Here is a 17,741-nt window from a genome sequence, read left to right on the forward strand (position 1 = left end):
GCTCAAGCTAGTCAAAGCTACAAAAAAGCCTGTCCGCTATTTTGTGATGTCAGACAGAAGAAAAACATAAACATCCATATTCCACACTTAGACATCTGTGTAGAAAAGTGTTGAATCTCTGTTGATAAAAACAAAGAAAATTGAAGATCATTGACGTCGTCATTTATTCACCCTTATGTTATTCCAGACCTGTATCACTTTCTTCTGAAGAACACAAAAGAAGATATTTTGAAGAATGTCGATAACCGAACAACATTGACTTCTTTCTCAAAATATCTTCTGTCGTGTTCTAGAGAAGCAAGAATGTCATACAGGTCTGGAACAACATGACACCGTGTCGACACCGGTTGGATAGTCGCGTCCGGTGTGGATCAATTATTTCATTATAATGCGTTCTAATGCATTCTCTTGCCGTGCCGCACCGCATCCGCTGTAGACACTGTGTCAGGGTGAATAAAAATTCCAGATGTTTAATTTCTGGTTGAACTATTTCTTTAAAGGCGCAGCAGGGAGAAGGGGACCTTTTCAATACAACATTTTAGAAAGAGGGCATACAGTTATCATATAAAATAAATGTGGACATTTATATTACAAAAATGTTTAATAACACTGTAAATAGTATTATTAATACTAAGCATATCTCAATATCCAGCGTTTTATTCTTTGCACTGCAGGAAAGATTGTTAGGCCTGTTGGCAAATGTGTGTCTTTGCATTCAAATTCAGTTAGTGAGTTGTTGGGTGCGTATTATATATTGCATTAATTCCTGACCATTGAACAACAGTTGTTCATCTGTCACACAGCTCCGTGTATTTACACAGGCTATATCATTTCTCTCGGAGCAGCTGTCAGTCACAGCACAGTGATTTATGTGCGTGTCGTTTTCCAGTAGAGGTCACTGTATCATTATCAAACTATTCTAACAGATTGTTTTGCGGCTCTGAGCAGTTTTAATCAAAAGAAAGAAAAGGGATTAGCTAGGATTTCTGATTCACCTCCTGCCCTGATTTATTTCAAACCAGCATGAATTCAAAATTGACTTTATATACTTTCTTAACACTTGATCCTTATTGTGCATGAGTGCATTATTCCAAATAAAACTAATATAATCTTGAAACGTTTTTTTATCAACTTGCCCTGCCTCTGAAAAATCAACTTGTATTATTACAGATTTGTTAATCGTTACTTTTGCCGTTTTGTTATAATACAAATTTCACCACGAAGCTTTCAAACTATTTAAAACGCTTCATCTAAGCAATGCTATTCCCTACTAGAAAAGTTGACTTCAAACCAGATTGCAGCAACAGTTGGCGAAACTGTGTTTGCGTCACTTTATTATGACACACTTCTGGAGAAATTTTAATTTAGATGACATATGCTTATAATTCTGGAATACAAGCGGGGAGGTTGGAAATGCAAGGTTATTTAATTTCTTACTCCTTTAGCAGAATAAAGGGTAAGGATCTCCTGGCTGACCACAGTGAAACGGTTAAATGTATGAGAGGGATGGTCTGCATGATATTTGTTTGTAAATAATTATTTACCAAACACATCTGAACCACAGTTCATCTTAACAATGTTGACAGAAATTATCAATTGCATGGCAAGGAGACCAAATGTTGGACTGCATGGACATGAGGAAAGAAAGAGACAGATTTCCCAAGCTTTCCAAATATATCATTTGGCCAAAAAGACAATTTCTGTGCAGTGTGAATACATCAAGGGAAAAGTAAAAACAGTTATTGGTCTTTTTTGCAGTACGAATCTATAAACATCTTTGTTGAAAACAACACGATTTGTTCCAGAGAATGTATCTTCTGTTTTCATTTTTATTACACCATAGGTCTTCTTGGATTGTTTTGTCAGGTAAAAAACGACCAATTTTGCAGGATTAAAACAATTTGTAAATAAGCTAAAATAAACTAAAGTAATGATATATATTCTCTTTAAAAAATCATTTTCTTGTTCCAAAGTATGCATTTTGCTTCTCACGTATCATCATTTATGGCTGTTTAGATAGTTTTACCGCAAAATAATACCAAAATACTGTTCTTCATGGCGCTATATCTGACTGACCTATGCAAACATTCTCATCGTCCAGCTCTGCAGAAGCGTTCCGGAAGTATCCGAGGCGGCAGTGCTGACAGTTCTGTCCTCTAGTGTTGTGTTTGCAGCTCACACAAGTCACAATGTTGATGAAATCAATATAACTGCAGCGGTTTGAGTGACCGTTGCACTCGCAGTCTGATGGAGAGAGAGGACACAGATGTTAGGCTGTGGGGAGGAGAATGAGGAGGGATCACAGGAAATTTATGGATGAAGGGGGTGGGGGATATGTCATTTAGTCATTAGGAAGACCATAGCTGTATCTACAAACTAAATATACCACATCGGAAGACCTGCGTGCGGATGCCAGTTATCGGAATCATCTGACTTAAAAATGTTACTTGAATGTTCCTTAGCGGACGTTGTCATCCATCATATGATCAAATAAGATTTTGCCAGCCTAATCTCACGGGAATTTGTGACCATTTTGCAAGATGGCTATGACTTTGTACGATGTGAATCTTTAAAGAAAATGTACTATAGTAAAATAAAGGAAATAAAACCACACCAACAAACCTAATGTTGCTGGTGCAAAAGTAGATTTTAATGTATGAATGAGCATGTTAAATGTACATTTTGTTCATGTAACAGATCCGTTCCATTCCAAAGCAATTTACCAATGAGAGAGTTATTAACATTTTGTCAACAAGCAAATAATGTTTAATTGTAAACTTAAAAAGAAAACAGTAGGGCCATTCATACTATAAGTTGTTAAATTTCCCTTAGTTTATTATCTGTGACTATAGCTGTACGTGTTCTTGAAGTTAACAGGTGAAAAACATACGAATGAAATTAGACAAATAAGCCACCTTGTAAAATTGTTAGCCTACGAATTGCCATGAGATGGTTTTGGATTTTGCTCTTTGTAAGTCAACGCGTAATACTTTATTAAGATTCTCTGAGTGAGCAAACTTATGATTCAACTTACTTAACAATACTAGGTCATAGTTATTAACCAGAGTAAATAAATCCACCTTTAAAGGCCTAATATGAGCATCAATACGCTGCTGTTGGATGTTTTGATGTGTAAAAAGCTGTTCTTTTCAATTCTTTGCTGTACAGACACTTTGGGCTTTAAATAATTGATGTGATGTTTTAAAGATGCTGCGATGTAGGGGCCTGCTGTGTCACAGTCAGCTGAGCAGTGGGATGGGGGAGGATTGGGTTGATGGATAATTAAATATAAATGCTCAATTACTCCCCAGATTGGTAGAGTTATGAAGCAATGTTTCACAAATGATCGTGCATCTTCAACAGACAGCTGTCTACCACTCCACAGCTGAAAATGCAAAGGAGCTGTTTTCCGAAAGAGGACGTTTTTGATTATACGGCCTAGGGGAGATCCTTCAGTTTTCTAGCAAACACAATACATCATGGGCGGCTTACCTTATGAGACGCAGCGAAAGACAAAACACGCGAGTGGAAAGAAAGAGAAAAGACAAGAAAGCGCAGGAGGGAAGACGGGAAATGAATAACATGCAGGCAGCAATTTTTCCACAGTTTCCTTATTAGTGTCAGTCCACATTCTTAGAAACGCAAATCAAGAATGGAATTGTCTTTTGATAAACATGGCCTACAGGAGCCCTAATGCAGATAAATACATCACTCACATAAAATATCAATGAAGGTCTGCATAAGACAAAAATAAGCCTTTTGTTTCGGTGCGGTCTTGACTTCAAGCATCGCCTTACCTTGAAATCTGATGTACGCTATCCTCGACAGCTGCGTTTTTGGCCCCCCGGGGATCAAAAGCTTTGCAACAACTTTGAAATAAAAGCGTGGACTGTTAAGCTGATTTTCTTTGGTGGATATTAGTTATGGGATAGACAGGACATGAATAAAACTGTTTCTACAAATGATCTGGAAATGCTGTAAAGTTCACAGTACATCACAATAATGCAACTGTTGTTTTTTAACAGCGCATACCGTACACAAACAAGCCAAAACTAAAGGAAATAATAGTTTCGAGTTAAGAGTTTCTATCTATGGATCTAATAGCAGGTTAACCAATCTATACTCTAGACGCAATTTAAAGCTATTGAAGAAGATGAACTTAAAGATGAGAGGTGCATCGGAGGACAACAAGGTCATCTACAGCTACAATACACACACTCAAACCTTTTTTCTCATAGTCTCTCTTCTCATATTCTTTTTCTTTCTTTTTTTCCGTGGACTTTTCCTCTTTGGTCTCCCCCTTTTCTCTCATTTTCCCAGCTTCATTGTTCTTGTCTGTTGATACTGCATGAGACATGGTGAGCGTTTAGAGAAAAACAGGAGCCATGTTACCGTTTGTAGTTGCTTTTATTCAATGGTTATGTATTGTAAATGTTTGCACTGGATATTTATTAGCATAGTTTAATGCACGTGGTCTGTTTGGCTGCAGCGTTGACCCAAAGAGGGGTGCTTGAACCCAAAGGAAAATTGTTGCGCAAGCTTCTTAAAGGGATAGTACACCTAAAAATAAAAAAAATGTTATCCTCATATCTTTTAAAACTAGTATGGGACTCTTTCTTCAGTGAAACACAAAAGAAGATTTTTTGAGAAATGTTTTGTGTCCATACAATGGATGTCAATGGGTGGTAACCAACACTTCCCTATCGTTATTCAAAATATCATCTTTTGTGTTCAAATGAAATGTGGATGGGCTTTAACACACTGGTGCATTTACTAAACAGTTTTATTCTTCTTTGTACATAAGAAATGTTTTAATTTAACATTATGTTTCTTTGCAGGCATTTTTCATCTGGCGCCAAATGTACGCACACAAACAGAAGTTTGGTAAACATCAAAAGTTTACCATAGTGACAATAAGCCACTTTAGCACTTTCTATTATAATAATGCAAAAAAAATCTATGCATTTTATACTTCTGAACTCTATATTCCCTGACAGTATGAGAAGAGAGAATTTGTGATACCTGGGGCCTCTGCAGCTTTGTCTTTGTTCTCCGAGTTTGTTGATGTTTTCTCCTCCTGTGTCTCAGCAGAAAGACCTTCAGTCTTCTCTTCCAATCCAGACGGAGGTTCAGTCTTAACATCGAGCTCAGGTTGAGGAGCAGCGGCAGGTACAGAAGTAGTGGTTGGAGATATTGGGACGGCTGCCTCAGGACCAATCGCTGGGCTGTTTGTCGAAAGACCTGGATAGGACGTAGGCGGGACTACGGTGGTGTTGACAGTTCTTGAATCCATCACAACATCTGTCACAACCTCACCTGGACCATCAGGTTTAATGTCATCTGATTCTTTGTTGGTTTTGGTAAATGCTTCATCTGTGTTTGCCACCGCATAAGTTGCAGGAATCGCTGGCGTGTTAGTTGCTGAGGTAATAAAATCGATTGATGCAAAAGGGTCATTTGCAGGTGCATTAGTGGTTACAGCATTACCGTTTGTTACTGTAGTTACAGGAACCTCCGTTGCTGGGGCAACCGCATCAATGTCTGGAGCTTTAACATCAGTTGTTGCATCCGCTGCATTTGTAACTACAGCTGCCGCATTATTCGTTGCAACCGGTGAAACTACATCAAGTGTTGTGGATGCTGGCTTTTGTATTGAAGTAGAAGCAGTTGATGCAAAAAATGTTGTTTCTGAAGTTGCTATGGTTGAAGGTGTTGTAGACGTTGCTATGGCTATAAATGAGGTTGCTAGGGTGAATGCATCAGTTAGAGTAATTTCAGGAGGAACAGGCGATGGATTACTTGCATCAATTACAACCACTGAAGTATAAAAGCCGGTTGTCGTTGTAACACTGTCGGTCGCTTTGGTGACCGCATCAAGTGTCACGTCTGGTGCTGTGGAAACTGTAATGTGTAGAGAGCATAAGGAGTCAGATATCTAAAACGTTCTGTCAAAAGCAGTAAAGATGCTGCATTCGCTGCCCTGTGGGCTTACAAACCGTACATAATGGATGCTATCGCACCGATTCAACCTTTCGCCATTTCCAGTTTAGCAGAAACAGGATACACAGGCCCGATAGAATCACTTCCCCCAACTTCTGCCCTCGTCCAACCCCCTCAAGGACAGGACTCTTTCCTGTTATAGTTTCATGTATCTATCTCCCTCTCCGTAAATTCAATAAATTGGCCCTTTTTTGGTCTCCCTTACCGTGACCCGCTCTTTTTTCTTATGAAATATTTAGCAGCCGTTCATTCAATCGCTATTCAAAAATAGATCTGAACGAATGGAGCTCCGGCCTTCAGCTGAGCCCCCACCGCCACGCCATGTGCTCTTCAAAGTGATTGTGTTTCACAATAACAGAGTATTTAATGATTTATTGCCAGAGGCAGCCGGTTGTGTTCGGAATCAAGGCTTGCCATTACCACAGGTTGCTTTAGGTTCGTGGGGCGCAGGCGGGCGACGATGAAAACACCTGCCGTGGGGGACGGAAATGGTGGGATAGGCGAGGTGGTGGCGTATTGTTTTAGATTACACAAACGAAGCGCGAATATGCCGTTTCACCACAGTCGACAGAACCGAGCACCTGCTGTTTATCACGTCCGACTCAAAATCGTCCTGGTAGGTAAATGGAAAACTTTGGTTTGCAATTTAAAAGCAACAGTAAATCCCTAAAATGATTTACTAAACTCAATGCTAAAAACATATTTGCTATAAAACTTTAAGAAAAATAGATCTTACATGACCATATATTTGGAGATATGTCAAAAACGACTGCTTATGACATATCCAGAAAAAATGAATTCATATTTATTTTGATTATAACAATAGAATCCTATTTATTTCATCTTAAAAAACAATAATAATATTTTGGTTAGCCTTATGATAAAGATGTTATCTTTCAAGTGCAGGCAAACTAAAATAAAATTTGGATACAAATTCTCCTTGACCGTTCTACAGGACAACATACTGTAAGACTTGCATCAGTCAACATTTTAAATCTTTCACATTTTTATCATCAGTAATTCCTTTACAGCTGTAAACAAAATTACATTGACAATATTTTGTCAGGTATCAAAATCCACACACCATAATGTAATCCTCATGCCATAATAACATCACGTAACCCAGCCACCAACAATAGATACGTCCTAAAGCGTAAAGGAGATCTCGACTTAACCTGCTGACCTTGTGCAGTCTAAGCCGCCACACGGTATGTTTCTTTGCACCGTGGCCCATACAGTATACATTAATGAGTGATTTAGCACAGCAGTAATCATGTTTAATCCCTTCGCCCTGCTCTACCTCAGGACCAAATATACTGCTCTATTACTGCCATCAATCATGACGGGGATTACACCGGAATATTCCCAGCACGCACTGCTTTTCTCAAGGTCCCACAAAAATACTGTGCCGCAGTGGAAAGCAGGGAACCAAAATGTATTTTTCATTAGCACTGAATGAATGTGTACAGTGAGTAGTGATTTAAATCCTTCAAAGCGACTTAGATACTGATACATACTGATAAAGCTATATAGTAAATGCACTGTGTGTTTCTTTGCGTTTCTAATACCAATAAAACTACACAAACTTTGTACAGCATCTATTAATGCACGTGTTTTTCGCATGACAAAGAATCTAAAAGTGCTGGGTTATTTTAAATCCAGCGTTGGATCAAAAAGGGAAGAACCCAGCCGATGGGTTGTAAATTAACCTATGCTGGGTTGTTTAACCCATTGTTGGTTAACTTAAACCAGCGACTTGGTTCGGCCCCTGAGGTCCCCTGTCGTTGGGTTGAAAATATACTAAAATTGTGTGTGAAAGTACTTTCTTAGTATTTTCAGATCTGCTTTTAACTTCTCATTTATTTTAACATGTGCTAGAAGATGCCACACTAACAAATGATGGGCTATTTTCAACCCAGCGTTGGGTCAAAAAGGGACGAACCCAATCATTAACCCTAGCTGTGTTTCAACCCAAAATGCTTAGTTGCTTTAGCATAATCTTGGGACAAACATAAACAATTTTCAGCTGGGTCTGTCCCTTTTTGACTCAACGCTGGGTTGAAAATAACCCAGGATTTTTCGGTTTCATTTGTTTTGTATGATTGTATTAGCTTTCTCGTTTTCTCAATCTTAAACGTACATCATGTAAGTATAAAGCCACACTCTTTTTAACATCTGGAGCTTGTAAAGATAATAAAAATCCCTTTAATAGAACAACTGTAATGTATGCATTCTCACAGCCAGCAGGGCAAGGCACGACATCCAGAGTATGACTTTAAACATGCTCCCCGTCGAATATCTCACCTCTCACTTATTAACACAAGACAGACAGAATAAATGAAGAACCGCTAACTTAAATAGATGGACACAGTCTTGCATATTTTACAGTTCGTGTCAAGGTTAAAATGTCTTTGCGAACCTCAATCCGGATCGATCCTTTACTGGACTTTTGGAGAAAATATTGCTACATATAAAATATTCTCTGGCACGAACACTTACCTGGTTGGTCAGTCGTTTCCGTCAGTGTTGGACCGGACAGAGATGCCAGTGTAGTAGAAGATGATGTGTCTGTCTGGCTTGAGATGGTAGCAGCTGGCATGGTGGGCTGATCGCTCGTCACAAGTAGCACTTGGGACAGTAAAATTACAGCATCGAGCCGAGAGTATAAGCAAAGAGGGCCAAATACCTCCTACTGGTAACACCTCTATTTTTAGATTTAGCTTCGGTAAAACATACTTATGTAAAATAGTGCAATGCCTGTGAAATATACAGTGCTGGTGTGGTGCAAATCTTGCTACAGTTTGTTTTTAAATTATTTTGATGCAAGTTAAAATGACGTTTTAGCTTAGTTTCTCTATAATTAAATATTATGATGTCATTTTTTGAATTTATAATCATATATTATTACATTCAACTATGTGAACCTTTGATATTTGCATACATTAGAAATCCAATTTGATCCGGTATTCCAGTCACAAAGACGAACACAGTCCATTCAAACTAAAAACCAAACAACTGATTATGTGTCTTTTCTTTAAACACAAAGACATTCAGTGGAGGGTGGAAAAAGTATGTGAACCATTTTATTTTATAACCGGTTGCAAAAGCAGCAATAACTTAGACGTCTCCTAAATTTCTCTTGTATTACAGATCGATCAGAAATGATATTCTGTGGATCGCTATCTGGAGGTCTCAGTCGGTTTGAGGTCAGTTCGAGTTCTGCTGAAGCCGTTCTGTTGTCGATTTACTCCTTTGAGTTGTTTTTCATTTGCATCGCCCAACTTCTGTTGAGCCGTTGGACAGATGGCTCCTAAAAACCCTTTCATTTTTACAGTTACAAGTTAATGCTTTTGTGCTCCACACATCTTCAGTGTTTTTTTTCCAAAAACAATTGAACTCTAGTTTTATCTACTGCATGTACAGAACATTTTAATAGCAACATCATATGCAAACCTCTGACGTCCAGCAGTTTTTATATAAAAATCACTTTTTCAGTGATGAACACTGTTCTTGTTTAGTCTGCAGAGATGTTAGTTCAGAGTGTCTTCCAGAGATTTCTGCACATCTTTTGCTGACGCTGTAGGATTCTTCTGTAGATCATTTTGCATTCTGTGCTCACTCATGGCCAATGTTGGAACATGGTGGAATGTTCTCTATGTAAAGACAATAGGTCTTACTATGGACTGATAAACATTAAGGGCCCAATTTTAACGTTCTAAGCGTACGGTCTAAAGCGCACTGCACAGGTGCACTCAGGGCGTGTCCGAATCGATTTTTGCTCCAAACCGGTTGTCCTGATTCTCTGATTGGTTTACTGCATGTTTTGCCCAAACCACATGTACACCCATGATTCATTAAGAGTATCATCTCCCATTCCCTTTAAGAGCCAGTTGCGTTAGCGCCATGGCAGACTGCTATTTACACGGTGGAATATGCAAGAGCAAAGACCAGACGCTTCTTCAGAGTGTGAACGCATCTGCTCGTGCGCGAGGTTAAAGCACACGAGCAGACCATCTACAGGACAAGCTGGATTTTGTATCTTTATGCACACAATAACAATCTTTTAAATTGTAGTCCATGTATTTTTATATTTGCCATGTTTGTGTGCGGGTAGTCCCTCTTTGTGTAATAAGAAGCATATACTTGCGCTGTGCACCCGCATATAGGCGTATATTACTAACGTGCTCTTTACACAACCAAAAACATTTTGCGCCATTGATTTGACTAGGTTTAAGTTGGTCTATGGCGCAGTCTATTTTCAGTTCCTCAAAATTAGGTTTTTAATATTGTGAATATTTAATTTAAAAAAGACACACAAATTTTGAAGGACGGGCTTTGACCAACACCTCCAACTTTAACTCGCTGAATGGACTCCAGGTTTTATTTGGACCTATAGAAGTCATGAATCTAGAGATTCACATACTTATTCCCAACCAGTTATATGAATGTTACATGATGCGTGTTGTTCGAGCGGACTGTGTTTGACTAAATGTACTTTTGTTGAAGATCAGACAATTAGCTGAGCCAATAAAAAACATAATTTTTTCCCCCCCAATGTATATGATTCTTAAAAATATTTTAAGAAATGTCTCCATACAATAAAAGTCATTGAAGTGTTGCGTGGTTGGCCATGATCTTCAAAATATTTTCTTTTGTGTTTTGAAAGGAAGTCATTTTCAGATGAACTATCCATTTAATCTGAATATCTTCTATCACAAAGCTAAAATGCTCTGAATGCAAGTCTTAAAGGTTCCATTCAATGAAAAACCAAATGCTGGGCTGTTTCAACCCAAGTTTAGGTAAAATATGGACAAACCCAACCATTAGTTTAAATTGACCTAGAAAATGTCCATATCTTCCCCAGCCGTGGGCTTAAACAACACAGTTTCTTTCATACAGTACTGTAGGAAACGGGGAGCTAAAACCACTTCTACTAAACATGCCACAGTAAATCAAGACAAAGCATCTAACCACCAGCACATCTACTCTAAGCTAATGCACTCTCGGCATGTCACCTGGTGTGTTGGTGAGGGGGTCAGGAATGGCAGCGCTGTCTGTCGGGGCCAGAGGAGCAGTCGATGTGTCACTGGAGGTGCTTGCATCTAGTCAGCAGACAAATAGATGAGCTTTCCAGTGCAAGGATCAAATATCACCACAGTATTGCCCAGCAGAGTCCGTATCGGCCTGATCTCAGCTATTCGATGACCACAAATAAAGGGCACGGCTAAACACGTTTACTGGGGGTCACAGCACTAAACTAAAAACAGAACTCAATTCCAACATGACTATCATCCCTACATGCAAATTTCACCCGGCACTGTACATCAAACACTGAACGTGGCATTTAGCGTCTCTCTGGCGGTTAGCCCGTTCGCCGTCGTCCGCCCGTCTCAGCGGTAGCAGGTGTCTTCCCTGAGGAAGAGGAATGACCATGTCAGCTCTCACACCGCGCCGGGGCTGATGGGAGCTTTGGGATTCAGCGAAGGCAACCCACGGTGAGCAGCGCAGCAGGCTGGCGCTTCCTGCTCTCTGGCATGCTGATGTTTTATTAAGCCAGCGTTCCTCCCCAGCGTTTCATAATTAAACCATGGCTGAAGACGGCCCGCTTTAATTCCGTGAGCTCCACCGGCGCACGTGTCCAACTAATAGACTTGATTTTATTTATTCGCTTGGCTAATAAAAAATGTTCCTGATGTTACGGATAGATGCTTTGTTTGGCGTTGTGTTTGAGTGGACAAACACAATTTATTTGTCATAGTCTTTCTGTAATGGACTCACAGGGATTAGGGTTTGATTTTTACAAAGGCGACCGATTCATGTAGATATAAATCATTGTGCTGTTGATGTCAGAACCATGAGCATGCCCATGTTTACATACAGCCGGTCCATATTCAACAATTTTATGTACTAATTCAGCTCTAAATATATATCTGAGGTTCCATATATTTCCATACAGTGTGAACAGCAGAGGCATCCAGATAGACATTATCACCCAGTGCCTTTTAACAGCCGACTAATCGAATCAGTCTCTCGCAGTGAAGTCATGCTTTCTAGACAAAGAGTGTATTTGTGTGTGTGTGTGTGTGTGTGTGTGTGTGAGAGAGAGAGGTAAAGACTATTGGGTGAGAAGGTTTGTATAGCGGTGAGCAGGGAACTGGTAACAGGAGGGCATGCATATGGCCACGGGGGGTTAACGTGAGAGTTGGAACACTCGTGTCCACTCCCCCACCTGCCATCTGCCACTGAACCAGAACAGAACCAAAAGAGAACATATAAATAAAATAGACCTTATTGCAAAAGGTTGGAGAGACAGACAAAGCAAGTGTGTGTGTCTTTTAAGAAATCTTTTGGTGTGTTTTCGAAGGCATCTTTGAGACAAAAAGGCAATTCAGAATGCACTGTGACAAGCTTATTGAAAACAATTCATGCTATATGGCAAGGAAAGAAAAAAACATTGATTTGAGCTAAACAATGTAACTTAGCGATGTTAGCTTTTGCGTTCAAGTTCCCATGAAATCAAAATGTATTTCTTTTTGACTTCTTTTTGTTAACCTAAGGATATTCATAAACTAGTGTGCTCCGAAAAAGACAAAATTCAAATTTCATAAGAAATAAGAAGAACTCAAAACCTAGTCTCTTGCAATTTTTATGACATCATTCTGCATTTCAGCTTCTCATCAGATTCCAGGCTGTGAGGTAAACTAAACGCTACTTGCTGTTTTAAAAGTTTTTAAAAGCTTCCCGTTTCAAGTTAAATTACTTCAACGGATCGAAAAAAGTTTTGCATTTCAAGGCAATGTAATGGGTCTTGAAGTACAAATCAGTCACTTATGAGGTTCCATTTCAGTAAGTACGCTGCCTAAGAAGACAGGTGTCTATGTAGGCAGCAGACAGCAGGGAAGCTCACTGGACCAGAGTCAATATCTCGCGGTAATTATGAATAATTTCATCTTTATTTTGTACAGTTGCTCACTGAATCTTCAAGATGTTTTTCCCCACGCACCGCCTGAAACCGTGGGGCATTGAGACCCGCAATAACGCCGCCCTTGTTGAATAAATGTGCGAGTTATTTTTAGTGCGATGGGAGGCTCACAATATTAATAAACATTCATCATCCATTTCCTCAAAATTCCTGTTCTCTCTCCCTCACACAGTTTTCCTGCCTGTCATCTTCTCCCGAAGGAGCACTTTCTTTCACAGCATCAAACAAAACAAGGAATGGAAAGATGGAGTTTCAATATTTCATTTGTCTACCTATCAAGTCCTTAAATCGTATGAAAATAACGTCAAATAAATTGGGTAAGTGAAGGGTTCAGTTTGAGGACTCTTGGGGGTAAAAATGCCTTAATTCTTCTCTGAAGCTTGAATTTTCGTCAAGTGTACAGGACACTGCGCTGTTGTCTATCTAGGGCGACTAGATTATAATTAAGACGACTTTTACTTATTCCAGCCAATTGACCAACCCATTTATTTTATTTACTGATATTGCTGATAAGTTTTTCGACAAACAGCTTCAAACAAACTCTTGAATATGTTTAGTTTCATTCTTTAGTGCCAGTATTTTCAATTCTTCTGTCCTACTTGTTGTGTCAAAATATTAAATGATTCAATAAACACAGAAACATGTTATTGTTTAGTAGGTTATGAATGCTAAATATAAAACCGATTTATTTTTCCCAAGGTCTAAAAATATTACAAGCGGGCATGAAATGTTAAGCACAGGACAGGTTCCTTCTGTAACATCGCACATATTGCAGTCTATTTTTGAAAGAGCATCGCGCCAAAAGCTCAGGAGAAAAACTTCTCTCGCACTTCATAAAGCGGTACTTTTTAGGGACGAATGTTGACAGACCTTCTCAAATTTGCAGTGCACCGCTCATCATTTTTTCCCTCTTCCTATGACAGATTATTTTCCCGCACTCAAAATAATCTCAATTCCAAAAGTCATTAAATATTTTCATTTTGGCAATGATTGAAAAAAATGGCATCGCAAACTCCAAAATCAAGCCGCTCTGACAGGCCCTAATAATATTGAATTATGGAGTTATTTCAACATATTACTTTGAGAGAAATAATGTATTCATATGTCTTCTGCATGCGAGTTTGATGGCAGGCAGCAGGACCCTGAGGGGGTGATGGAACGACACAAGTGTGTGATGGAATGCTTCACTCCAGTAAGTGTTACTCATTGGTCAGAAGTATACGTGGGACTCTTGCGGAAAAACTGGCGTTACAAACGTGGTACAGCGATGCTATCAGAATTATACCAGATGATGTTTTTATATATATATATATATATGGGCATTTGACACAACATGAACTTTTATTTTAAGACCGCTCTTTTTTTATGCTGTCTCTTTACATTCATCTGACAGAAAAGCCACATGAATTAGCAAAAACATGGTTTACATGCAAAACATGTGGTGACATGTGAATTTAGTTGTTCTGGGATTAATCTGGGTCTCAGCGCACAATTTTGTTTTAATGCTTTATCCGTTACAAGAGAATTGTGTAAATCGTATGTCTGCATGATTAACGGTGATAAACTTAACAATGCAGAAATAATTTAATGGGAGTCTGATCAAAAAATGTCATGTCATGAATTTACTCCATACCATCTTAAAATGAAAAGTCATACGGAGTGAGACTTTCTAAATTGGCAATCTCTTGGGGCTCCTTGACAATCAGGACTGCAAGTAAACGTAAATAAGATTTTGAGCTTGTTAGTTGGGTACAAGAAGAGTTTTACATCCTACTATTAATTGTTTGCTTAACTTATTTCACATTCATTTATTCTATGTCGTGATGCGACTTCAAGATCTTCAGCATTAATAAACATAATGTGGACACTATTCGTGTGAATGCAGCATACAGTATGAAAGAAACTGTCAAAAAAAGCGTAAAAACATCCTGTGCTGTGATACGATAACCTCTGCTGGAGTTTCTATGACCTTGCATTCATTGTGAGATGACATGGAATATTTATACACTTTGAACCATTAAAAAGAAAAAATAACTATAGTAGTAAAGACAAAAACTAGATTATCAGCGATGAAAAATGTACACTCCCTTTTCAATACACCAATTTTAACCTAAAGCTTGATGTAAACGTGCATTTGTATATAAAATGGTACTCTGTTGTTACCTTTGTGGCATAAAATACTATAATCTTGTAAATAAACGCCTTCTAAGGAATCTAAAGGATTCGGCTTTGAAAATCTAGCTATGACGATCGATTACAAAAGGGATCTATTTGATCTACTACACACTAGTACTGCTATAGTCTCGATTGTCAAACCTGTGAATGTGTCTACAGATGATGCTGAAGCCGGTATCTGTGATGATGTGATTGGTTGGACTGATCTGGTTGGGGTTGGTTTGGAGTCTGATGTCTGTTGGGTTGTGCGTGATGTTATGGGTGGAGTTACTGAATCAAGCGAAACTGCTAGTGTTGGAACTGAGAATGAACGACAAGGAAAAAAACGGGCATGTCAAAATTCAATACTAATGCGAACTTATCCTGGACGAGGATTTAAATGGAAGCATGAAAACTGGACTGCGTTCAAATATTTTCTAACATCATAGATGCATATTAAGCTATGATGTTAGATGCATATTAAGCTAAGTATCTAAGAAAAAACATCAATTGAATGATTTCCCTATGAAGTGTAAACCGTGGGGAAAATTACTTGAATTTAAACACCGTAATGTACTGTAACTATTAGTCATTGTGAAATATCTTTGTTACAGGTGCAGTTTTGCCAAGAGATATGATGCTGACAGTGATAGAATGAGCTGCACTGTTTGTCACAGATATGCAAGAACAATTGGTAAATATTCCCATCACAACAAAAATGTGTTAGAAATGTTTAAAAAGCTGCAATCCATTACTTTTGCTGTACTATCACCACCTCGGTTTAAAACATAAAATGGCATTTTCTGTAAATTCCTGTAAATTCAAACCCAACAGATCGAGTTTATTTTTTCATGTATTTGCCCAATAACTGCTATTTGTTTATTTTTAACCTAGTTTTAACACCATTTTGTATAGTAAACGATTCACTCGCCATTGGCGGTCATTTTTTTAACTTTTCCCTCTTTTAACTATTGGACGTATTGCACCTCGAATATTCAATCTTAAAACCTCAAATTTTTGTCAAAAGATCAACCCTCACTTCACACCACCACCGCCAGATAGAGCTTTGCTGTAACCTTGAGGAGACCTTACATCACATGAAACATTGATGAAGAAGAAAACTGTGGAAAAATGCATTACGGCATCAGAGTTCACGGTGACGGATAATAACCGACGTCTTGTTAACGACATGAAATAAACAGGCCGGAAAGAGTGATGGCGACAGAACCCATGCAAACAACAACATGAAAACGGGAGCCAGCGCGCCCCATTAGCATGCTACTTACTGCCTGATGTCCCCGACGCCTCACCTGCAAAAGAAAGATACGGATAATGTTGAGAAGGAAGATGAAACAAACTTATTTTTGAAAACACTGTAGTGAGTTGGTATTATTTATTTATCTATCAATCTGGAAGCTTCTGCCAGCACATTTAAAAGCAAAAGACAGAAACCCGCCTCGCTTTCGTAGGCAATGAACGTACAGTACCGTAGAAATGAGTTACTGTGTTTGTATTTATGTTCGCCTCTTTTATTCCATATATCTGTCTTCGTTCTCTGGAAAACAACTAAAGTTTACATGAAAGTGCTGTTCTGCCTTTCTTAGCGAGCGCAGGTGCCCCAGTTTTTTTTTACGGCTAGCGTAAATCATAACTTCAGCTCAGGTGTGTGTGTGCGTGTACACAGCAGGTCTATAGTACGTACAAATATTCGGGGATCCGTTCGGGGTGGGCAGGTAGGATCCGGGCTTCCAGGACTTGGCTTTAAAACCCCTCTCGCAGGCTGAACAGTCTTGTCCCGTCGTGTTGTGCTCACAGTCGCACTGTAGGGACCTGTCACGGAGGTAGCACTGGCCGGCGTGGAGGTTACATTTACATCTGTGAAAATGGGAAACGTTGAGCAATTAGCACGCTAGTTACGTCGCGGCCACGGGCGAGTGCGCAAGCTGCACCGGCGAGTACAGCTGCCCTCTTTTATTTGCGAGGGTCACATGAGGTTGCTCATTAGCTCACCTACTTGGCTCATGAAATGAGTCGGGCTAATTAGTCGAGCTAGCTGCGGTAGCGCATGGCTGAGAACAGTAGCTGTAGGGAATAACGTGGATCTTTATGGGAGGCCATAGGAGATATATATTTTCCATAGGCAATCAGAAGACATTTGATGTTTAATATACAGCAGAGGTATTTTTAAAACCTTTGTTTTTGCTTTCAGCTCCGTTCGGTGAGGTTTTGGATCAGTGAGATTTGCCTGCAACCGAGAAATGTGCTGCTGCATAACGTCAGTGTATAGAAAAAGCGACCATGAAGGTCAGTACACCGTTTCGAAGATGAACATTTCCGATTAGAAATATATTTTAATCATTTTCTGGGGAAGGGTAGGCAGTTTTGTTAGCTTGCAATAGCAATACATCCAGAAAACATTCAGTTTTTCTGATTTTAAAATGAACTATGTATATGTATGGGTTTAGGTAAAATTATACATTTTTTGTTTAATTCTGTGAACTACTGACAATATTTCTCCCAAATTTCATATATAAATATTGTTTCTGTTTCTGTTCAACAGGAAAAATGATCAGTATTGTTTCAGACCTCAAATACTGCAAAGAAC

At 39.0% G+C, this 17,741-nt stretch overlaps 1 protein-coding gene across 2 annotated transcripts in view; it reads right to left on the bottom strand.

The window, feature by feature from the left end:
* ntng2a (netrin g2a) overlaps positions 1 to 17,741 on the bottom strand; it is a 46,503-nt gene that overhangs the window by 3,496 nt on the left and 25,266 nt on the right. The window contains exons 4-12 of one of the 2 annotated variants that reach the window (XM_079467330.1): positions 16,839 to 17,011; positions 16,423 to 16,446; positions 15,299 to 15,457; positions 11,016 to 11,102; positions 8,500 to 8,628; positions 5,023 to 5,901; positions 4,225 to 4,344; positions 3,798 to 3,869; positions 2,077 to 2,244 (exon numbers count right to left, since the gene is read on the bottom strand). In XM_079467330.1, coding sequence (XP_079323456.1) covers positions 2,077 to 2,244; positions 3,798 to 3,869; positions 4,225 to 4,344; positions 5,023 to 5,901; positions 8,500 to 8,628; positions 11,016 to 11,102; positions 15,299 to 15,457; positions 16,423 to 16,446; positions 16,839 to 17,011 — 1,811 coding nt within the window. The remainder of the gene's footprint in view (positions 1 to 2,076; positions 2,245 to 3,797; positions 3,870 to 4,224; positions 4,345 to 5,022; positions 5,902 to 8,499; positions 8,629 to 11,015; positions 11,103 to 15,298; positions 15,458 to 16,422; positions 16,447 to 16,838; positions 17,012 to 17,741) is intronic. The other variant, XM_079467331.1, reaches the window with a different exon arrangement.

This window comes from Barbatula barbatula (assembly GCF_947034865.1).
Source record: "Barbatula barbatula genome assembly, chromosome: 11".
NCBI classification, from domain to species: domain Eukaryota; kingdom Metazoa; phylum Chordata; class Actinopteri; order Cypriniformes; family Nemacheilidae; genus Barbatula; species Barbatula barbatula.